General features: G+C 33.5%; 1 protein-coding gene and 1 long non-coding RNA gene across 4 annotated transcripts in view; one reads left to right on the top strand and one right to left on the bottom strand.

Annotated features, from left to right (window-relative positions):
- The window catches only part of LOC143237236 (uncharacterized), a 79,091-nt gene that overhangs the window by 48,468 nt on the left and 4,727 nt on the right, over window positions 1-25,896 (top strand). The window contains exon 1 of one of the 3 annotated variants that reach the window (XR_013019940.1): window positions 15,469-15,827. The exons of the other annotated variants lie outside the window; for them this stretch is intronic. This is a non-coding gene — a long non-coding RNA (uncharacterized LOC143237236). Of the gene's footprint in view, window positions 1-15,468; window positions 15,828-25,896 lie in introns of those variants that run through there. 3 annotated transcript variants of the gene reach the window in all.
- LOC143237234 (uncharacterized) lies at window positions 3,902-15,386 on the bottom strand. The gene has a single exon (XM_076476270.1). It carries the CDS (start codon window positions 15,008-15,010, stop codon window positions 13,376-13,378), a length of 1,635 nt encoding a protein of 544 aa, XP_076332385.1. The 5' UTR covers window positions 15,011-15,386; the 3' UTR covers window positions 3,902-13,375.

A 25,896-nucleotide genomic window follows, 5' to 3' on the forward strand; every position in this document is an offset into this window, starting at 1 on the left:
CTGTAATACATGTAACACAACGACATGTAACTCAACAACAATAACAACAGTAGTTGCTGCTGTAATACATGTAACACAACGATAATAACTACTGGAAACACGTAACTCAACAATAACAACTGCTGGAATACATCTAACTCAACAATAATAACTGCTGGAAACACGTAACTCAACAATGATAACTGGAAACACGTAACTTGAATACATCTAACTCAACAATAACAACTGCTGGAATACATCTAATTTAACAATAACGACTGCTGGAATACATGTAACTCAACAACAATGCTGTAATACATGTAACACAATAATAACGCTGCTGTAATACATGTAACACAACAAATAACTAACAACTCAACTGCTGGAATACATGTAACTCAACAACAATGCTGGAAACACGTAACTCAACAATGATAACTGCTTGAATACATCTAACTGCTGCTAATACATCTAATTTAACAATAACGACTGCTGGAACACAATAATAACGACTGCTGGAATACATGTAACACAACGATAATAACTACTGGAAACACGTAACTCAACAATAACAACTGCTGGAATACATCTAACTCAACAATAATAACTACTGGAAACACGTAACTCAATAATAATAACCGCTGTAATACATGTAACTCAACAATAACAACTACTGGAATACATGTAACTCAACAACAATAGCTGCTGTAATACATGTAACACAACAATAACGACTGCTGGAATACATGTAACTCAACAATAACAACTACTGGAATACATGTAACTCAACAACAATAGCTGCTGTAATACATGTAACACAACAATAACGACTGCTGGAATACATGTAACACAACGATAATAACTACTGGAAACACGTAACTCAACAATAACAACTGCTGGAATATATCTAACTCAACAATAATAACTGCTGAAAACACATAACTCAACAATAATAACTGCTTGAATACATCTAACTCAACAATAACAACTACTGGAGTACATCTAACTTAACAATAACGACTGCTGGAATACATGTAACTCAACAACAATAGCTGCTGTAATACATGTAACACAACAATAACAACTACTGGAATACATGTAACTCAACAACAATAGCTGCTGTAATACATGTAACACAATAATAACGACTGCTGGAATACATGTAACACAACGATAATAACTACTGGAAACACGTAACTCAACAATAACAACTGCTGGAATACATCTAACTCAACAATAATAACTGCTGGAAACACGTAACTCAACAATGATAACTGCTTGAATACATCTAACTCAACAATAACAACTGCTGGAATACATCTAATTTAACAATAACGACTGCTGGAATACATGTAACTCAACAACAATAGCTGCTGTAATACATGTAACACAACGATAATAACTACTGGAAACACGTAACTCAACAATAACAACTGCTGGAATACATCTAACTCAACAATAATAACTGCTGGAAACACGTAACTCAACAATGATAACTGCTTGAATACATCTAACTCAACAATAACAACTGCTGGAATAAATCTAATTTAACAATAACGACTGCTGGAATACATGTAACACAACGATAATAACTACTGGAAACATGACTTAACAATAAAGTGGTGGAATACATGTAACACGACAACAAGACATACTGGGACACATATGTCTTAAACTCATTTTCTAGAGACCGTATGTGGCACAATTTTAGAACTGCACAAAAAGCATTTATTATTTATCCTAGGTTACTTATACGTACATATATATCGTTTGTATTTAAATAATAGAAAATTCGAACTGAAACGACTCGTGTCTTTCCACTATTATCACAACAAAGATTCAACTCCTGCTTGTGCTTTTGTCTGGTTTCTCTTTTGGGTTTTTAATATAAAAATAAAAAAGAAATTTCTCTCTCATGCTAGTTTTATTTTGTTGTTTATATCTATTTCTGTGTAACATCAACATAATATTGCCACTCGATATGGGAAATTAGGTTGTTTGACACGCTAATACTTTTCAGTTTTAATAAATGTATGTTCCCTTATTCTGTACACGTTTTTGAATCGTATTAAGCGGGTGTATATGTGTGTGTCTTTTACAGCAAAGCCACATTGGGCTATCAGCTGAGTCCACCAAGAGAAATCGAACCCCTGATTTTAGCGTTGTAAATCCGTAGAGTTGCCACTGTACCAACGGGTGACCGTATGAAGCGTCTCAACAGCAGGCATTTGAAGTTACGAAATTATTAATTTCCTTTTGTATTCTATTTAAGATAAAAAAAAAAAACGGTTTTCAAGAGACCCATTTTATATTATAAATGTTTTTGTTTAAGGAACAGAAAGAAAATAAAAAGTTGGGCGTTGGGAAACAGCAATAGGAATTCCTTATAGATTTCTAAGGGAAAACATTTTCGTTTAGGCCTAAAGGGAAGTAGAAAACTGTACCATTGCTTGTTTAAACACCATTCGCATTTTTAGTTTATTTAAAAGAAATGGAAAGTTAAAAGTAATAAAATTACGAATTACGAGTATATAAAGATAATATGATGGACTGTAAATCTACTTGGGTGTTTAACTCGAGGTCAGAAAGATCTCTTACAAACCAATATTCGCGGCTTTCTTGGGGTTAAGTGAAATATGAAAAGTTAGGGTATATTTAGTATAGTTTACTTGTCTTGAAGAAGTATATACGTGGCAGTATCTCCCTGTAAGAACCACTTTGTTTTCAAAGTTTATATAAAAGACGGACCATTCTATACAGATGATGGATGGCTGCTTTGTAAATAAAACGCGCTTTGTTTACATAACACATAAACGAATGAACATATTTATGTAACAGATCGCCGTGTATTTATAACTGGTAATATCAGTATGTCAGAACGTAGAAGTCCGAATGGATAATCTAAGATAATCTAATGTTGATGTTTTCGAAAACATGACAAATATTAGATTTCCAAAGCTCGTGCACGAGGCGTCTACACGAGGACGGCATAACTAGGAGTTGGGCTGGCAGAGCCGCATGCCCTGTTTACTTCACCGGTTCTAGAAAAGTTATTTTTTCTGGTACTAGTTGTATATGTATGTATATATTTATGGGGCGAATGTGCACTCTTTTCTTACTTTAATAAATTTTTATTAGTTATATCTTTCTGTGAAATTCATTGCGAATTACGCCATCATTGGGTGTATTGCTACGTTTAGAGAAACAATATTTAACCACCCACTTAATGATTTTTGTATATTATGTACAATCCCATGCACTGTCAAAGAAATGATCAAAAATTATCTGTGATCCTACATTGTATAAAAATCCTTATATACTGCGTAATAAGAGATGATCAGAAATATACCGTGTCCCTGTATTGTGTTCATATCTGTAAACTGTGAAAGAAGCGACTGGAGACATATCGTGTCCCTGTATTGTGTTTATACCTGTAAACTATAAAATAAGTGACTGGAGATATACTGTGTCCGTATGTTATAGATATAGCTCTATAGTATTAAACAAAAAGAGGTGACCGTAAATCTGTCATTTCCCTAAATTATGCAAATACGCGTAAACTATGAAAGATTTTTTTATTGTTTTATTTCAGAATTATCTAGAAGCAAACGTAGTTCTCTGTGACAGAAGCTGGCCCATGGTAAACAGATTAAGACTTAAAGATGTGTGGATGTTGAGATACGTGTTACCTGGTTTAAACAGTTAGAACGCTCGTTTCTTATACACTACCCCACTAAACCGTTTTGTTTCACACAATAAAAATACACTACTCACTGCCAGCTAAAAACTGATGTGAAAAGAAACGATTTCAGACTTTCCAACTTTACTTACTGTCGGGTAAAATTTGACATGATATAAAAGGGTCCCTGACTTTCTCATAATGAAGTTTTATTTAATTAATCTTTCACAAACACCATCTAAATAAACGTTCGTACTTTTTATTTCACAATAAACCACTTACATGATCTATGAAAGTTATGTTTTCTAATGTTATATTACTCCTGCATGCGTTACAGCCACACGAATATAAGATATACAGTGCAATAGATATGTAACGGAAAAGAACAGTAAACAATATCGAGGATCGGAACATTATTTACAATTTGTACAGAACACTTCCAATGATTTCAACTGAAAGTTTAAAAATATAATAATTGAAAAGAAGATTTTACTTTCTGTCAAAAAGTAGAATTAACCTGGTAGTAAAAACTACGAATTAACAAGTCAACTTCTTGTAACACTTCAGTTTTCTCTTGGCACACCAACACTTTAAGCAACCGGGTTACTTGTGTCTACAACACGCTAGCAGGTACTCACACCTTTTTATTTACAGAACTACTAATGAATGTAACGCATATTGTTTAAAAACTTAGTACATAAGAAAGACACGATTTTCAACTGTGGTTCGGCAATGCTCTCTGTAGGCTTAAAACGCTAAACATCCGAGTTTGAGAACAGTTATGGTCACATTAGAAATAGCTTATTAAGTACATTTGTGCTCAATAACAGATAAGTGTTACACTATAGAATATTTTTTTCAATTTTCATGAGCAGTTTTTTATATCTTTTAGACAAAAAAATTATTACAAATTGTTGGACTTTCTTATAATTAAGCATATATTAACCAGCCAACAATTAAATTCGTTTGACGTGTTTATTCATCAGTGGCTTCACCTGTGAGTAAATCTATTAAGGTTAAAGAGATTCACTTTCAAAAGACAACTTTTTCGTTTTTATATTGACATTTTCCATATCTGTCACAATTGATTTTGTTGTTATAACAAACGAGTCAGTCATTATTTGCATATTTGGTAAATGATATGACATAAATTTAAAATAAAAATAGTCCTGCACAATAATAAAAACCTACTCTTCAATATTTGTTCCAGACTTACCTCAATATTTGTTTCAGACTTACCTTTAATTGTACGCACTTTATTAATAGTGAATGCCTTCTTTACTAAAACGCGAACTGATTATTCGTGGTACACCAAAGTGTGCTTATATTTTGTACTATTCAAGTTAACGTAAGAATATTTTTATCTCTTAACAGAATTTTACCACCAATAGGATTGGTGATAATGGTAATTTAGCCAATCATTGGTACTGCACAATGCTGAGTGTATTTCTATTGGCAGTTTCTTAGCAACACTTAAATCACTGAACAGAGCATTTGCTCTAACAGATTTCTAGATTGGTTAGGCCTTTGACTCGTAACCTGAGGGTCGCGAGTTCGAATCCCCGTCACACCAAACATGCTCACTGTTTTAGCCGTGGGGACGTTATAATTTTACGGCCAATCCCTCTATTCGGTGGTAAAAGAGTAGCCCAAGAGTTGGCGGTGGGTGGTGATGACTAGCTGTCTTCCCGCTAGTCTTACACTGCTAAATTAGGGACGGCTAGCGAAATTCAGAAAAACACACTGACAGATTTAGTGCGACGAGACAAATTAATCAGCATTCATTGCAAAAAATTTTATCAGTGGACGGTTAACAAGACAAAACTTTACATACAAAATTTGGAGTCGTTAAAAATACGCGTACGAAAGGTTTATAACGAAGTCTTAAAGACTAGAGACCGAATATTGCACAACTTTTAAAAATTAACAGATAAAGTTCCTCAACTAACCTAAAAAAACAGTCATAATCTTCCCAGAAAAAAAACAACAAATTTTGATCACACACACAAATCAGTTTAATTAGTACTCACACTTGTTGTTTTTTTTTTTGTATAGTAGTATCAGTAGTTATTCATTTTCGGGCCAAATTGAACATTAAAACTCAGTAGTCAACGTTAACTTAGAAGATGTGGAGAACATTTATTTAAGCCTTTGAAGATCCGTTGAACTCTCAAACTAATCCCGTGGGGGCGTTATAAAGTTACGATCAATCCCACTATTCCTTGGTAAAAGAGTAGTCCAAGAGCTGGCGGTTGGTGGTGATGACTAATTGCCTTCCCTCTAGCCTTACACTGCTAAATTAGGAACGGCTAGCGCAGATAGCTCTCGAGTAGTTTTGCGCGAAATTCAAGACAAACAAACAAATTCAAACTAATCGTTTGTTAACTAAATCACGATTCTTTAAATCATGACAAAACGTTTACGTCCCTCAAAAATCACTAATTAATATTCTTATCCGACGTGAAGATTTTTGTTTTTTCTAGACTAAACCTAAAATAAATCGTAATTCTTAGACATATGTATATAATTTTGTAGTAGAAGTGAAACTAATACCAGTTAGTTTAAAGATTAGAAACAAACTTGAACATCAATAACGACCTTTTTTCATAGGGTCTTCAACACTCTAGTTTCAGGTTTATTTGCATCGACAACTGAAGACTTTCAAGAGTCAGAGATTAGGCTTAACTTTACCGTTGGTAACAAGTCTGACTGCATAATAGATGAGGTCTTAAAAACTAATTAATTTCAATCAAGCATACTTTGCACCTCCAGATCAAGGGTAGCCAAGTATTGGGCCACATTTGTAGGATAACTGGATTACATATAGAAAAGGTAAGTCAGTCGCCATTTTCAAAGTTTAAGAGAACGTTTTTGGATATTATGTAGGCATATGATTACTTGTAATACGTTCGAAGCCGTTTACTTACAAACTCAAATGGTTTGCAATATACATTTAGAAGCAAAAGTATATTTATTCAACACATCGTGTCACTACGATGAGATTGATTACTAATGGCGAAGAAGACGATTTATTTCACAAAATAAAAGATTCTATTATATATTCACATTACCTACAAAAATATGGTAGACTAATGACAATATTTTACAGAGAATTATTGTTGTATGTATTGTTTGATTTGTTTATATTGTCTTACAAATACTCAATGTTTTACAGACAATTATTGTTGTGTATATTGTCATACAAATACTCAATGTTTTACAGACAATTATTGTTGTGTATATTGTTTGTTGTGTTTATATTGTCATACAAATACGCAATGTTTTACAGACAATTGTTGTTGTGTATGTTGTTTGGTTTGCTTATATTGTCATACAAATACTCAATGTTTTACAGAGAATTATTGTTGTGTATGTTGTTTGGTTTGTTTATATTGTCATACAAATACTCAATATTTTACAGAGAATTATTGTTGTGTGTATTGTTTATATTGTCATACAAATACTCAATATTTTACAGGTAATTACACTATGTAACACAAATTTTGTTTCTGGATAGTATGTGTTATTTCTTAATTGCTTATGTTGTAAAAGTACATAAAATGGCCATTATTCCCTTCAAATTTTGCATTTTGACCTGGATAATGAATTTTAGAGATTAACCTATTTTCTATGTATAAACTGGCAAATTTGCACATTTTCATTTACATAAGGTCTGAATAAAACAACATATGGATCAAGATTTACATGTATTTATAATAAAGTTATACAAAAATGAACAGAAATGTTTAGAAGTGAGAAGTTTTTGCGACTGTAATGTAAATTACTTTCACGTATTAGACCAAATAGAGTCTCCCATCATGTTTTCGTTATACGCTTTCAGGTCACAAAAGCAAAGTTTGAAGAGAAAAATAGGTCTCTTCAATTTACTTTAGGCATAAGTAATTAGGAAATAACATTTTCTAGTCAGGAACAAGAAAAAGTAAAAATTGTGTTACATAGTGTTATGTTTGTGTATATTGTTTGATTTGTTTATATTGTCATAAAAATACTCAATGTTTTACAGATAAGTTTGAAATCGTCAATCATCTCGTCTTCTGAAGTCAGATTCAAATAGCGGATTTTAAACGAAAATATACTGATATGTTGAGTGTTTAAAACAACAGTTTGTTTTATGATTTACATCAACGACATATAAACGTGAAAAACGAAATTATATTTACACAGTGCAATTAAACCTGACCTGGCGGGGAAACATTGGTTTTTAAAGTGACTATGGTAATGTGATAACGTTTTCCCACTTTTTAAAAATTAAAATCTTTAATAATTGAAAGTATTAAGTGATTGTTTCCGAGGAAAGTTGGCGCGAAATTAATTATGACTTAAAAACCTGTTCATATTTCGGTAGCCTTAAAATTAAATCTAGGTAATAGACAGATATACGTAACAGAAGAAATTTCGTGTATTTTTTGAATAACCTACTCTATCTTAAATACATTACGAATTATTCAGAAAATACAAACTTTTAACCTTAAACCACTAATATCATTTACATTTTTAAACCGTCTTCTGCTGATGCAGCGATAAGTTTGAGGGCTCTGAACCTTAAAATTCGGGGCTACATACCCTTTGTAGACGCAGTGTAATTAGCTTATTGTGTAGCTTTGTTTTGAAAAACACAAACCAAAATAATTCGTAGTTGTTACGCCAGTCACAAACAAATTTCTTAAATACCCTAATTTTTTACCCACCTTTTCTAGATACAAGTGAAATTATGATGTACAGTGAAGCTCCAAAATCTGTTTAAGAAAATTAAGATTTTAGCGTTAGAGTTTGAACAGATTTATGGTAAAAAGACATCAAATCGTTATCTGTTACTTATATTTTAGAGTTAGAGTTTAAACAGATGTATGGTAAAAAGATATCAAGCTGCTATCTACTACTTATATTTTAGAGTTAGAGTTTAAACAGATGTATGATAAAAATACATCAAGTCGTTATCTGCTACTTATATTTTAGCGCTAGAGTTTGAACAGATATATGGTAAAAAGATATCAAGTCTTTATCTGTTACTTATATTTTAGAGTTAGAGTTTAAACAGATGTATGATAAAAAGATATCAAGCCGCTATCTACTACTTATATTTTAGCGTTAGAGTTTAAACAGATTTATGGTAAAAAGATATCAAGTCGTTATATACTACTTATATTTTAACGTTAGAGTTTGAACAGATTTATGGTAAAAAGGTATCAAGTTGTTATCTACTACTTACATTTTAGCGTTAGAGTTTGAACAGATTTATGATAAAAATACATCAATTCGTTATCTGCTACTTATATTTTAGCGTTAGAGTTTGAACAGATTTATGGTAAAAAGATATCAGGCATGGGGGCGTTATTACGTAACGGTCAATCCCATTATTCGTTGTTAAAAAGAGTAGCCCAAGAGTTAGCGGTGGGCGGTCATGACTAACAGGCTTCTCTCTAGTCTTGTACTGTTAAATTAGAAACGACTTGCACAGATCGTCTTCGTGAAGTTTTGCGCGAAATTCAAAAACAAACTGCCACTAGATTAATAAAAATGTTTGCTTCTCCTGTTGTGACTGTGAAGTGACAGAATATCCTCTCATAAAACTAGAAAAACAAGCCAACTTAAGCAATTTGATCCTTAAAAACATTATATCATTTTATATGAAGACAGAGAAAAGTTGATAATCAATTGTAGGCTTTAGTTATCATAAACTGGTAGCTGTTTATTCTAAAATTCCAAAGGTATCCCCTTACTATATCCAATTATAAATTAACATTTATGCCCCCTTGCGTTTAGAATAGAGAAATTCAGACACATTTGCTCCATATTTTGATTAAAAACTGCCTCAGTGTTCAGCTTGGGAGCCTTTAAGGGATTCGATCCTCGCGTTGGACAAAGCACGGATAATCTATTTTGGCAACCTTGCATATTTAGCACTAAGCAAACGTTAACAATGAAATGCTTATTGTTAACAAGAGATGCACCTGTGTCAAGAATATTGGTCTACCTGGCTACAAATCAGGGATTTAGGATCATTCCTTTTAAACGCGATTAGAGGCTGCAGTTATGAACACATATTTATGTATAGACAATTACTTCAGACTTTTTAATTTCTTACATTGACAGTCAGTCACTTGAAAATTAGCTTTCCTGACTCAAAATTATTAAGATTAACTTGAACAGTCACTCACTCCTGGATACCTCTGATAAAGTAATATATTTGAACAAAGATTCATTGGCTTAGAATTTTTACAATTTGCTTGAACATTCAGTCACTCGAGAATTAACTTTTTTGACTAAATGTATCTCAGCGTCTTTGACTAAATGTTCCAATGAATGCAGCTTGTCAGTCGGTAAATATTAAATTACCTCAGAACACAGTTTTAACTTCTAAAGCATCTTTTGGCGTCAATTTAAAATATTTCAAGCGTCTATACGTACAGTTGCTAATTATGATATATAATCAAGAACCGTATTGTAAATGAGACACAAGCAGGGTCAGAGTAAACCAGAGGGCTATTTCTGTGTGATTAGCATAAGCCCGTGCAATTTATAAAATAAATTTAGATTACAGGTATAATATTCTATAAGATAATGTAGGTTTGGTTTGCTTCGAATTTCGCGCAAAGCTACACGTGGGCTATCTGTATTAGTCGTCCCTAATTTAGCAACGTAAGACTAGATTGAAGGTAACTAGTCATCACCACTTACCGCCAACTCTCGAACTATTCTTTCAGCAACAAATAATGGGACTTGCCGTCACATTATAAAGCCTTTATGGCTGAAAGGGCGAGCATGTTTGATGTGACAGAAATTTGATTGCTAGTCGAGTACCCTAACCACCTGGTCGTGCCGGTCCCACAAAGCAGAGTACATTCTTTGCGACTACGGGACACAAACCACGATCTCTCAAACTAGTGCCAATTTAAATATGTAATAACTGTGAAACCTGACACAGTTTTCTGCATAACTCAAGTCTACACATTATATATAGAACACGTTTACAAATCATATCTAGAAGAATTCTACATATCACATATAAAACAAATCTACAAGTCACATATAGAACGTCTCGCGTCCAAATACATCGCGATAGCACACAAAACTGACCATTTAAGTACAAACCGGGTCCTGTGTGTGCGTGAGGGTGTTGAGTTTAAGATTCTAAGGGTTTGAATAATTAAAAACATCATTTTTAAAATATATATATATATATATAAATCTAAGTGTACTTTTCATTAATGTCCACTTTTTAAATATATATTAAGTATGTATTATAAAGTTTCTGTCAGGGTACTGAAACTCATGCAGTAGGGATGTAATCCAAAGTTCACGGACATCCGTGGTATCAAAATAACAGTATTAAGATAATATCTCTGTGTGTGTGTGTGGACTTGATAACTTTATGAAGTTTGTTTGTGAGTTTCCTATTAAGCATAAAGCTACACAATGGGCTATCTGTGTTGTGCCCACTACGAGTATCGAGTATTTAGCGTTACATATCTTCCGATTTATTGCTGAGCCACTGGGAGAGGCAACTTTAAGAACATTTCTTGGTATCGTAGGTTGATTATGATGGTGGGAGGTATGTTATACCAGTTCAAAACTGATTTTTAAGCCTTTTCTTGAGGAAGGGGGAGTTATTTTCTATTTAATACTTTATGTTTTTTTTATATTTTTTTTCATCTGCATATAGGGTATGATATGAAATTCATACAATTTTCTGTATTAATTCTGGAGAATAATAATATGAAATATTTCTATATTTTGTACCAGATGATGGTGGAGTTGTAAGAGACAACTGAAGTTTAAAGAAGAAATCAAAATGTTGAAGCACAGTTAGCACGATCTTACCAAATTAATGATCTCTTCAGTTACGACAGGTTATTTTACACAGTTGTAGTTGTATTACTTAAAACTGAGCTTAGTTCCTTTTATTTTTGAAATGCATGGAACTCTAACCCTAACTTAAATAAACTATTAGTGAAAGGTGGTTCTAATTTTATTTCGCTATTTGCCGTGGCTGATACATTGTCGTTAAACAGTTATCATTATTACTATTTTGTAGTAATGGTACATTTCACCAAAAACCTTTTTATATTTCGTCTTTACTAAGGGTTTTACATGAAAAGTAATATTTAATACTTTACACTGTTACTTATTATCTTATAAACTTGTACATAAACAAACAGAATAACTGAGCGGTCGATTGTTAACTACCAACAAACTTAACAACTAGTTACTCTACTGATCTTATAAGTCTTTTTATACATCTCTTTTGATCAGGTGCTCATTTTTGTAATAACTGATTCTTTCTTTGTAAAAAGATCTTTTAGTTCAATTTACTTTGCTGAGTTGATGGATTCTATAAAACTATTAACGTTTAGTTTGTCTAATACTTCCAGTATAATTTTACCAAAACTAGAGAGAAACACGTCCCTACAAAAATCTTATTATAATCACAGTTGCGAAAGAAATAATTCAAGAGTTTTGTAAAAAAAAAAGGAATAGGTGAGTGGGGAATCTGGAATTTTTCAGAAAAATGGAATTTCACGCACGTACTTAACATAAATTATGTTTGAAGAACCAATTAAATCTAATCTATCTCTAACCTTTAAAACGACACGAATAGCGCCTTTATAGCGTCAGTTTCTGTATTCGTGGGTTTAAAGTACGGGTGAATGAGAGTGTCAAATTACACCCATAATTAATTCTTTTTACTCGCAAGTATCGGTATTGAAATATGTCATCGAAGTAAACAGTAAGCTCCTGTGTCGTATACCACTACATCAGAAACGTGTTCGACCAAACGAATGTGTACTCGGGATAAAATTTCCTTTTTTCAACGTGTCAAAATCATTTTCAGCCACGAGTGGTTTCGAAACAAAGATTACTAAACACGTTATTTCGAGAATTTTGTTTTTCAGTCTGAATCCAAAACAATAGCAGTGATGTAACGAAACACACGCTAAGTGATTAAGTTAATCCAATACTACGCAATTACTGGAAGTTTTTTTTTTCGACTTTTCACACATCCGGGTTACTTATTGGATCATATAGACGTTTCGAAACATAGGTAACTGTTTGAAGGCATTTGGAAATATTGCTTAGTAAACTACTATTGGATAAAGCGTATCCCCTACATTCGAATATCTTACACATTGACGAATTGGAGGTTAACAACTCGGAACACAACAGAAATAAACACGATTTTAAAAGAGTATTTACGTTAAAAGTCTACATTCCAGGTCTAAAACAACAACAACATATTAATGTATACAGTAAGCTGTGTAAAGTCATAGAGTAAGCTGTGTAAAGTCATACAGTAATTGCATAGGAATAACTGGGCTACATATTATATATATGTATATTCTCAACTTTTGTAAGTTCACCATTTAACAATTCTTCTCATGATGCTTTCTCTCACAATCAATACTTTCCTTGAAACAAAACAAACTAATTATTTTACTGTTGTGGAAATAAAAGTGCTTAGAGTCTCAGAGCTTCTAGAAATGTCAACACTTCTGAGAATTCCTAGTAGGTTTAAACATTTCGAGAAGAATTGTGATGTGAACGCTAATTCGTGCAGGTAGCTCTAAGTGGCACGTTTTGTATTTTTGCGTTACAACGAAAGAATAATACTGTACACAAGAGAAGGATCGGACAGAATATTTAACTAAGTGCTCGGCGTATCGTCTCACAACTTGTTCTGAATATCGTATTAAAAAGTTAAAACCTGCCGCAGTCATAATAGTTTGATGTTACCGACCTAACTGGGTAGCTTCCAATGCCGCTTGTGAAGTTCATCTGACAGCTGGGGTTAACGGGGGATGTGGTGGCCAGAAGCCGCTGCGATTCAAACATGTCTCGGACACAGGAGAACCCATTGACAGTTGAGAAGACTTCAGAAGAAAAGGCTTGGTCAGCTGAAACCATAGACTCAGTCACTGGGGCCAAGGAACACCAAGTATTCGAAATCGACATATTTCGGTCCGAAGACACGTAAGGTTCTTGACCAGACATTCCGGTTAATAAACTGTTGTTAGGGCCAAAGCAGTGATCCGTAGCTACCCCCCTCTGGTTGCACGATTCGTCTGCGCTTGATAAGTTCTCGAGCGCCGGACAGAGACCAGTATTATCAGTCTGGTAAACTCCGGGAGATGCCGTGCAGACAGCCGACGGGGACCCATTACAGGCGGGAAACTCACCCATCACCCCGCAGGAATACATGGCCTTGCGACTGTAAGGTAGCATTAAACTTAGGTTCTGTGCCACAGAACTCACCAGACTCGGAGAAGAATCCGCAGAAGAAACAGATCCAACGACGGGAGAGTCTCCTCTAGGTGACCTTAAGGTGCTCACTGTAAAGTTACGAGCGGACGTTGAGTCCAAAGAGTCTTCGGACAGAGTGTTACTAGGTAACGTCGAACCGGGGGAACTCGTTGAAGAGCTGAGTTGACTCTCAAACTTACAGTCTCTTGGTCTTTGCTGCATACATGATGGAAGACCATATTCCTCCAGGGGCTCAGACTTGGGAGACTTCTTGTAAAGATAAACATCATTAGGCGGAGAGACGGACGCAGGGGAGGGCTGAAATCTTGCCACGGGTATGTTAAGCACAGCAAAACTTTCGTCGATAGAAGTGCTACGGTTATAATTAACGGTGCTCTTTGTTTTATCCGAGAGCTCGCTCTTGTCTAGTCGAGTGTCTTTTGATGCTTTCTTTTGTTGTATTGGGTCTTTATTTGTAGGGTTTTCTTCCATCTTTCCCTCCGACTTACTTTCAACCTGTTCTTCCTGGGTTGTCTTAGACCCATCACCTTCTTGTTTCTCCAGAAGTACGCTTTTCTTCTTGAACCTTCTGCGTCTTCGAAGATAGCTGCCGTTGTCAAACATGTTCACGCTGTCCGGGTCTAATGTCCAGTAACTTCCCTTGCCTGGCTTCTTGTCGTCCCGCGGAATTTTGAGGAAACACTCGTTTAAGCTCAGATTATGCCTGATACTATTTTGCCAGCCTTGTTTGTTTTCTCGATAGAAGGGAAACCGGTTCATTATGAACTGATAAATTCCGTTTAGGGTTATCTTCTTCTCGGGGGAGTTCTGAATTGCCATGGTAATGAGAGCTATGTAGGAGTAAGGTGGTTTGACCTTGTCTTTAACTGGGGGGTGAGATGGGTGCTGTGATAGGGGTGGACTGTAAGGTGAGTGACGCAACCTTGGATTCGAATAGTGTTCAGGTAGAACTTGTTGAGTTACACAGGTAGGGAGAACGCCATTGTTCGAATGTATCATAGAATTCATTGCCACAGGTGGATATCCGGCATAGTAATAACAGTTCTGATTTTCTCCGTACAAAGGGTGCATGCTTCGTAGGTGTTTTACCTCAAGAAAGTACAAATACACTTTGTCTTAAAGCTCTCTGTCTAACAACTTCACACGCACCCTACAGTTGTTTACCGCCACAACCACGTTCCATGGTGCTTGTCTGTCTCGTACCTAAAATTCTAAACACGAGAACAACAACAAACGACGAGAAACTGTTGAACAATCGCACTGATTTGCGGATGAAGTTCACATTGACACAGGCTGGTGCTCGGTTTTTAACCTACTTACTGTTACTATCACTAGAGGAGAGGCTTAACAACCGAGACTAATGGTTCGACAAGGTTGTGAAGTCGGTCGGATGCAACGTCATCGTACAATTCATATTGATAAGATTTAGCCATGCGCCACCACATCTCTCCTCCTTTTCCCGCCCCCCTCGTAACAGAGAACCAATGGTAGAGGAGCACGAGATCACGTTTTTCTTACACGTACAAAGAGGGCATGCGATATTTAAAAATTTTCTTTCTCGCTTGTTCCCTGTGGGCAATACGACGACAAAGAAAGCATAGGATTTTATTTTCTTATTTTAGTTTTTGCTCATTCCCCGTAGGGCAGTACGACTCGTGACTAGTCGCACCGTAACTGACAGGAAATGTTAGTCAAGTTAGCCTGAATGTTGTGGTTAAACATTAAGACATTAGAACAAGGAAGAGTATGTTTTAACAGCCACGACTAACAAATGACAAGGACCAGGCGCAATTAAGTGATAAACTGAAAAGAGAGAGAGCTGTCAACAGTTTAATCTGTGATAATTTTTTTTTCAAAACGAAGAGGTGAAAAAGAATGAAAGAAATAGGTCAGTTCGTAACACAGTTTACCTTTAAATAGAGTTAAAACAAGTCTTGGTTCATGTCACAGGTTATGCATGTAAAGCTATACATATATTATCTAAAATATTGTTAGTGCATGAAAAGCTAAGCATATATTACCTGAGGAACTGTTGCGACCAGGAAAATTTATACATATATTAAAGTGTTATTTAACACAAGAAAAACTATATTTATATAGTTCAATGTTATATATATGAAAAAATATATTTAGAATGATACGCATTATATGAGATATTGATGAGATATTTGTGAGTAGTTATAGATAATAGATATATTATCCATGAACCTGTTCCGTGAATGAGACTGTTTCCAGATTAACTGTTTATCTTCATTACTTAAATGAAGCTGATGGCACTTTATTATTTGTTGGGGTCTGGTGTTACCAGATTAATTGTTTATTTTCATTGTTTAAATGAAACAAATATCACTTTTATTGCTTGTTGGAGTCTGGTGTTTCTAGATCAACTGTTTATCTTCATTAGTTAAATAAAAATGCTATCATTTTTATTACTTACTGGAAGTTGGTGTTTTCAGATCAACTGTTTATCTTCATTATTTAAATAAAAATGCTATCATTTTTATTATTTATTGGAGTTTAGTGTTTCCAGATCAAGTGTTTATCTTAATTATCTAAATAAAAATGCTATCATTTTTATTATTTATTGGAAGCTGGTGTTTCCAGATCAACTGTTTACCTTCATTATTTAAATAAAAATGCTATCATTTTTATTATTTATTGGAAGCTGGTGTTTCCAGATCAACTGTTTACCTTCATTATTTAAATAAAAATGCTATCATTTTTATTTATTGGTGTTTCATCAGATTTAATATGATGTTTTTTTCCTTCAAAATATCGAAAGAAAGCAAAAAACAAGCATTTCAGAGATAAAAACACATTTCCAGAAAGGACATTTTTTGACATTCAAATTTCGCAAGTGTCGATTCTGAGGTTAGTCATTATTTAGGATTTATTAACCAGACTGGGAATTATTAACGATTCTGATCCTGAGAGTTCTTTCTCTTCATTGTTCATTGAGATCACTTAGTTTGAAACATGCCATTGCAGTGGTTGGGTACAATTACCTCATGCAAAATTGTACGTTCACAGTATCGTCGAAGAACGTGTGAGAGTCCTCTCTGTTCCCATGGCAACAGTTACTATGCTGTAATTGCAAAAAAATATGTAGGCGTGGACAAAGGAGGCGGAACATTTACGCTTCAGACCTTTGACGATAAGAAGAAGCCCGTGGTGAGATTAAGCCATCTTCACACTTGCCGTTGAAACCGTCATCGCAAGCAAGATTAAATTTGTGGTTTAACGGGCTTTCTGTCGCTTTGAACAGACGGCGACAGGCATTGCGATTCAATTATGGAAGTTACTAATCCGTGTACAACGTAGTCCGTAAGATTAAACCGGATCTATTCTATCACAACACACAAACATACTCGTGGAAGCTGTTATACTATTTTATTTGCTGACAGACTTATATTAATCCCTCGAGAACTGATATAGCCTTTATCAACTTTGAAATTCTCTGTAGCTTATGAAAGAAATAGCACTTTAATATATAAATAATTTTTATTTTATTGTACTACACTGTTGTCTTCGAACTAGGAAGTCTGTTCGGATGATTGTGTACTTAAATAATGTTTTAACTGTCAGTTCACTCTACCAGCATCTTTGGTTCGCGTTTTGAAAGACGTCTTCATATATTCAAGCAGGCTCATTCTAATCACATAGAGCTTTCTGATAGAAAGGTAGAATGATATGCTGTTTAGGAGAATTTATTTGGTTCAATTTTGGCTGAACCCATACCGTTTAAGCAACGATATGGAATTGTCGATTTTTTAGGGTTGTGATTATTTTATCTTAAGACTATAGAGGGCGCTATACATCAGAATTATCGTCTGCACTGCAAGTAATAAATGAATAAAGACTACTTAATCATTGCGAAAAGAATTCCATCAAGTAAGCCTCGCACATCATACATCATAAGCAATAATAAATTATTTTTTTATTTATGTTTCTTATTTTAAACAGAAATTATTGAAATTGTTTGGATGGTTGTGTCTTTATTAATGGAGCACTAATGGAATACGTGCGGTCAAAAATATTGATAAGATACGAAGTGTCTCTCTCGTTGATGCTATTTTGCGTGTAGTTTGGCTGATGAAGTAATTACCAACGAATTAGAATAGCAAGTAGGTGCGAAACTTTAAAACTAAACACTGAGATAGAATTATTTAAACAGACCATTTTCTGACACTGAAATTATTTTTATGGTCGATAAAGGATTGTGTCGTTTCAGTAACTTATATGTCAATTGTTTTAGAGTGAATTTCTAACCTTAGTGCTACCTTCAACGGAATAATAACATCTGTGAAAACAAATCGTCACCCGTATTTTCAATTCATGGCTTTGTTTAACACGTTAATTAATCATATTTTTCATTTCTTTTCCGACCCAACAAACGTTAAAAATGTAGTTTAATAAAATACATCTAGTTTTATCGCATCAATTCTGTTAACGTTGCCGTATGACGTCCTCCCACACAAATAACAACTCTGGTTACGATAACTTGTTTCTGGAAGTGGGTGGATGGGTGGATGAAATCGTTAATAGAGAGGGTGACATTTTCATGTTCGTGTTTACAATGTGAATAACAATCTGTGTGTATGTGTGTGTTTTCCTTTTTCCTGAACTACCAGCTTTAGGCCTAATAAATGAGAAAAAAAAAAAAACTTGGCTACTGACATCTGAGATTGAATACTGGACTTTCTGACTGACGAGGGTAGGCTTGATTTTGTTTTGATTTTCAATCAGTAATAAAATAACCAAGATGACTGCAAATAAATACAGTTATAGATTTGTGACTAGACGTGTTTTAAAACTGAGTGATTTTGCCACTTTATCTGCTTAAGTTTTACACTTTAAAATCTCAAGTTTCACTCTTAAAGTCTTGATTTTTACACTTCAAAATTTTAAGTTTTATATTTGAAGTCCTGATTTTTACAACTTAAAATATTAAATTTTACACTTTATTAAGTTTCATACACCGAAATTTGTATTCAGTTGTTTTCTTCTATCTCAAGCAAGAGAGGTTTCTTCACATCGAACATAAAGAGGCAATAACGCTAGTCAGCAGTCCATCTGTGGTTAGGTCGCTTGACTCGAAATTTAAGAGTCGCAGGTTAGAATCCCTCATCACCGAACACGCCCGTCCTTTCAGCCGTGTGTGCGTGTCAAGGTAACGTTATAATGTTACACTTAGTCCCACTATTCGTTTGTAAAAGAGTAGCCCAAAATTTGGCGATTAGTGATGTAAACCTCTATTTTATCATTGCTATATTAGGGACAATGCTGGTGGAAAGTCCTCGCGTAGTTTAGTGTGAAGTTCAAAACAAAGCATACGTTTTCATAAAAGAAAATTTTTTACCTTTATGTGGCTAGAAATAAACAGATACCATAATGCTTCAAACCGAATTAGTTATTTGTATTAACTGCAAACCCCCCCAAAAAAAAAAAAACAACAACAACAAACAGCAATCTTGAAATTAATTTATTTTCCAAAGAACGTGGTGTATTTTTTCTACACTACTAAAAGATCTTCTATTCAATAAATATCAGTCAAGATTTTCTTTTCAAATCTCGGCTCTTGAGATCAAAGTTCAGTTTTTTTATTTGGAATGATTCTAATTAATTTAAATCAGACTCGAAATATTTTTTTATTTAATTAGGTTTTTTTTCATCCGGAATAATTTTAACTGACATCTTTTTAAGTATTTCATCTTGGCCTGTGGCCTGTGTTGGGTGTCTTCTGCGTCACACAGGTCAAGCAATGAGCTTAGAAAGGTCAAGAATTATTCGAACGATTGATGAATGCAAAAAAACGAAGTTGTTGTCTTAAAATGACTAGTTGCTTTCTTGCTTATTCTATAGCAATGCGTGAAAACTAGTCATGCGAAACTTAGGGAACTCGGTCTTGAGTATGCTTTGAAAGAGAAAAGTGCAAATTTTGAACCGTAAATGTCATGCCTCATAAAAAGTTTGTTTTTAATGACTATTAAGTGCTGAACTTGGCAAGGGCTCTTTCTCGAATATAATGGTGTAAGCAAAAGTTTTCTGAAGTTTCTGGTGTGAGCCGTAGTTTACTGAAGTTACTTACTTGTGTGGACAAGGACTTCTTAAGGTGCTGGAGAGAGCAAGACATTCCTTAAAGGGATTGTGTGAACAAGAGATCTTTGCACGCGCTATTAAAACTTCATCGACTTTCCTAAGATGGTATCTAATGACAATGTTCTCCAGAAATCACCCAATTCTGTAATTGCGTGCTGTTTCTTTCAGTATTACCACTCATAGTGTAGGAGGGTTGACTGCTAATATAAATCATTGTTACTTCTTAGCACCTTAGTCACTTGGTGTCGTTGTTTTCGTGTTTGTGCCCCCTGAGAATTTTCGAAACTGTTATTTTCACTGTTGAATATACACATATAGTTTTATATATGTCATTCCCATATCCTAATGGAAAGTTTGAGGGTCTTTAGCTCAAGGTTCATGTATTTTTAATCTTAAGTAGTATCAGGTAAACGATCTTTAAGGGAAGGATCTACAAATTTCGTCTTTATTTTTTACGCAAACATCATAACCCTTGAATCATGAAGGTCGAGTTCGTGATTCAGGCGTGCTCTGTCTCTTGATCTTATCAAATCCGTATATAATTTTATAAATTTTGAAACATTTCCCTTTTGAATACTGATAAATGGCTGTCAGCAAGGGTCTCCCAAGCGTTTGTTTTTCAGAAACTTTTGGACTTAATTTTGATATCGAAGTCGTGAATGTTGACAAATAGAACAATCAACATTTAGACAAATTCTATGACATAAAAACCAAGTTTGTGATGTATACCGTTCTCTCTTTCTTTTTCTTGTATTTTAACTTTCGCCAAAAAAAAAGACAAAATTTTACTTTTATTATCAAGTAGGGAAATAACGTGACAGTTTTTGTTGTTAAGCACAACCACGGGTATCAAAACCCGGATTCTAGTGTTGTTAGCGCACAGACATATCGCTGTGCCATTTGGGAGCTCAAGAAATTGGAAAAAATTGCTTATGAATTGTCGAATTTTGATTAACAAAATAATGTCAGAAAGCACTCAAAATGTAAGAACGATACCTGCGATATTTTCTGCCGACTCGGCCTTTCTTACAATACCAGGGCTCCAGAGACAGCAAAAACAATAGTGGTTGATGCGTTATTTATACAACTAAATTGTGTAGTTTTAAACTGTGTATGTTTCAACTGGTGGCAAAAAAGGTTCGTTTTTGTTCATGTGTTATACTTAATAGCCTTTTAAGGCAATTAATGTCCTTTTGTGTTTCACTGGACACCCGTTGAACCGATTCGCTTGGATACCTCAAATTTGCAATGCTTGAGGTGAAGCTTCAAAACCTCATTAGAAATGGCCAAGGCTAGATGACTATAAAATGCCATTATTTTCAGTAAGTGACTTAAACAGAAGTGTTGTTTTCCCCCAGAGAATCTTGTTTCACATCGGAATAGGAAATGAAAAATAACGAACACATTTCAAACTTAAGGGGTAGTAATAGATTTCGTGTTAATTTTTTGAATTTTTTTTGAAAAATCAACTGTGTTTCATTAGAAAATTCTGACGAATCTCTTGTTATTGTGACTTTATTACTTGTATATTACTGCAAGTTCTTTCTAAAAACATTAAGGATAATGGGCGACTTACACAAGGGGATTAAACTTCAGATGATCACATTTAATGGTTGCTTTCAGTTCTCGTTGTACTTTGACTCTGCATGACTCAGGTGGTTAGGGTGCCCAACTCTTAATATAAGGGTCCGGATTCGAATCCTTAGTTACACCAAACATGCTAGTCTTTTCAACCGTGGGGCATTATAATGCAACAGTCAATCCTACTATTAGTTAGTAAAAGAGTAGGTATACCAAGAGTTGGCGGTGGGTGGTGATGATTAGCTGCCTTCTCTCTAGTCTTACACTACTAAATTAGGGTTGGCTAGCGCAGATAGCCCTCATGTAGCTTTGCTCGAAACTCAAAACAAACAATGACCGTATGGCCAGGTGGTTAAGGCACTCGACTTGTAATCTGAGTGTCGCGGGTTCGATTCCCCGTCACACCATACACGTTCGCCCTTTCAGCTGTGGGGGCGTTATAATGTGACGATCAATCTCACTATTCGTTGGTAAAAGAGTAGCCCAAGAATTGGCAGTGGGTGGTGATGACTAGCTGACTTCCCTCTGGTCTTACACTACTAAATTAGGGACGGCTAGCGCAGATAGCCCTCATGTAGCTTTGCTCTAAACTCAAAACAAAAACAAAAAATCTGTTTTAATGTTGTTTGGGTATATGATGACATGAGGTGATTCTTGGCTAACTCCCTAAAACAGATGAAGAAACCTTCGCTCCTGGTGTTCGAGATACGAGCTGTGCTCGTGCGTCGTAAGGGATAGAATGGTCGTGAGAACAACTTGAGAGAAAGTGCAGATGCGCTACTGCAAGTGTGACATCTGAGAAATTAGCTGTGATGTCGTATAACTGTGTTGGCAGCTTAAATTTCCGAGGAGTTAAAGAAGCGCTGTTAGTGGCACAGCTGATTCGCAGAAGAATTTTATTCTGTTGTCTCCAAGAACGGGTAGGAAACGGTGCCCGTTCTGTGCCCGTCCGTCGGAAAATTGTCAGAGTTCCCTCTGCCTGCGCGAGGCCACGAGAAAGATAACACTGCCAGCATGAAACAAAAATAGAAGAGATGAGGCGGAGCAGTTGTATTAGGTAAAACCAAGTCTGAGGAAGAAACCGTTTGGAACCAGGAAAGTTAAAACAGGAAAGGATTGAAACAAAAAAAAGAAAGAAAACACAGAACTGAAAAACTCAACTATTGAGTTACAAACGAACGTGTAAAAGAATAAATTCATTTTTCTTACAGTTTGTTCTTGATAACAAAAAAGATCCAACTTACGAAATCACTTGGATTATAGGGATTTGTATCGTATAATAGTTACTGTAATTACTGACACTTTTCTATGAAGAATTATTAAGTTTTATACCTATTGTACCCTCTGTCCTTTTTGTACTTATCTTAACACAATTGTGTCTCGACAAATATACTCATTGGCCAGGAAAACAGTACATTTTAACCTATTTTTGATCAGCGTGACGATATAATTTAAACTTTCTGATTAGCGCGACGACATATTTTAAACTTTTTGATCAGCACGACCAAAATATTTTAATTTTTTCATCAGCATGACGACATATTTTAAACTTTTTTGATGAGCATGAATACATATTTTAAACTTTTTGATCAGCACGACCAAAATATTTTAATTTTTTCATCAGCATGACGACATATTTTAAACTTTTTTGACGAGCATGAAGAAATATTTTAAACTTTTTGATCAGCACGACCAAAATATTTTAAATTTTTTACCAGTATAACAACATATTTTAACCTTTTTTTACCAGCATAACAACATATTTTAACCTTTTTTTAACTAATATGATGAAATATCTTAACCTATTTTTGACCAGTATAACAACATATTTTAACCTTTTTTAACTAACATGATGAAATATCTTAACCTATTTTTGACCAGTATAACAACATATTTTAACCTTTTTTTACCAGCATAACAACACATTTTAAACTTTTTTAACTAACATGATGAAATATCTTAACCTATTTTTGACCAGTATAACAACATATTTTAACCTTTTTTTTACCAGTATAACAACATATTTTAACCTTTTTTTGATGACCAGTATAACAACATATTTTAACCTTTTTTTATAACTAACATGATGAAATATCTTAACCTATTTTTGACCAGTATAACAACATATTTTAACCTTTTTTTTACCAGTATAACAACATATTTTAACCTTTTTTTTACCAGTATAACAACATATTTTAACCTTTTTTAACTAACATGATGAAATATCTTAACCTATTTTTGACCAGTATAACAACATATTTTAACCTTTTTTTACCAGCATAACAACACATTTTAAACTTTTTTTTTTTTTACCAGTATAACAACATATTTTAACCTTTTTTAACTAACATGATGAAATATCTTAACCTATTTTTGACCAGTATAACAACATATTTTAACCTTTTTTTTACCAGTATAACAACATATTTTAACCTTTTTTTTACCAGTATAACAACATATTTTAACCTTTTTTTTTACCAGTATAACAACATATTTTAACCTTTTTTTACCAGTATAACAACATATTTTAACCTTTTTTTTTACCAGTATAACAACATATTTTAACCTTTTTTTTACCAGTATAACAACATATTTTAACCTTTTTTTTACCAGTATAACAACATATTTTAACCTTTTTTTAACAACTTATTTTAACCAGTTTTTTACCAGTTATAACAACATATTTTAACCTTTTTTTTTTACCAGTATAACAACATATTTTAACTTTTTTTTACCAGTATAACAACATATTTTAACCTTTTTTTTAACCAACATATTTTAACCTTTTTTTTTACCAGTATAACAACATATTTTAACCTTTTTTTTACCAGTATAACAACATATTTTAACCTTTTTTTTTATAACCAGTTTATAACAACATATTTTAACCTTTTAACAGTTATAATTTTTAACCTTTTTTTTTACCAGTATAACAACTATTTTAACCTTTTTTTACCAGTATAACAACATATTTTAACCTTTTTTTTCTAACATGATGAAATATCTTAACCTATTTTTACCAGTATAACAACATATTTTAACCTTTTTTTTAACCTAGTTTTGATAACAACATATTTTAACCTTTTTTTTACCAGCATAACAACATTTTTTTTTTAAACCTATTTTACCAGTATAACAACATATTTTAACCTTTTTTTTACCAGTATAACAACATATTTTAACCTTTTTTTTACCAGTATAACAACATATTTTAACCTTTTTTAACTAACATGATGAAATATCTTAACCTATTTTTGACCAGTATAACAACATATTTTAACCTTTTTTTACCAGTATAACAACATATTTTAACCTTTTTTTTTTTGACCAGTATAACAACATATTTTTTAACCTTTTACCAGTATAACAACATATTTTAACCTTTTTTTACCAGTATAACAACATATTTTAACCTTTTTTTACCAGTTAACAACATATTTTAACCTTTTTTTTTACCAGTATAACAACATAACAATTTTTATATTTTAAACCTTTTTTTTTTTTTTACCAGTATAACAACATATTTTAACAACAACATATTTTAACCTTTTTTTTACCAGTATAACAACATATTTTAACCTTTTTTTTACCAGTATAACAACATATTTTAACCTTTTTTTTACCAGTATAACAACATATTTTAACCTTTTTTTTTACCAGTATAACAACATATTTTAACCTTTTTTTTACCAGTATAACAACATATTTTAACCTTTTTTTTACCAGTATAACAACATATTTTAACCTTTTTTTTTACCAGTATAACAACATATTTTAACCTTTTTTTTTTTTTACCAGTATAACAACATATTTTAACCTTTTTTTTACCAGTATAACAACATATTTTAAACTTTTTTAACTAGTATGTAATTAGCCCAAAGATCCAAAAACTGTGATATAAACATACTTGTGGATGAATGAAAGTATATATATACAAAAGAATATTCTTAAAAACGTATACTTCTATTTATATGTTTAAGTAGTGCTAAATCTCATCTATTCATCCATTTATTTATCTGTTTTTCTAGTTGTGTGACTTTTACGTAATTATAAATAAAGTTATTGTATTTTCGAATGATTATATTCAGCCTTTGCTGCAATAAAACGTCTGTACTAGTTATCAAGTGCTTCTTGTCACGTAATTAGAGGCACACAGAACTATGCTGTGGATACAGTTTTTACTAAAGGTCCCAGCTTCTCTCTTTAAAAAAAAATAAAACAGTGACTCCAATGCGTCAGTAGGCGTTGTCATTTATCTTACACGTCTTCTCGTTCGC

Source organism: Tachypleus tridentatus, chromosome 13 (assembly GCF_004210375.1).
Source record: "Tachypleus tridentatus isolate NWPU-2018 chromosome 13, ASM421037v1, whole genome shotgun sequence".
NCBI classification, from domain to species: domain Eukaryota; kingdom Metazoa; phylum Arthropoda; class Merostomata; order Xiphosura; family Limulidae; genus Tachypleus; species Tachypleus tridentatus.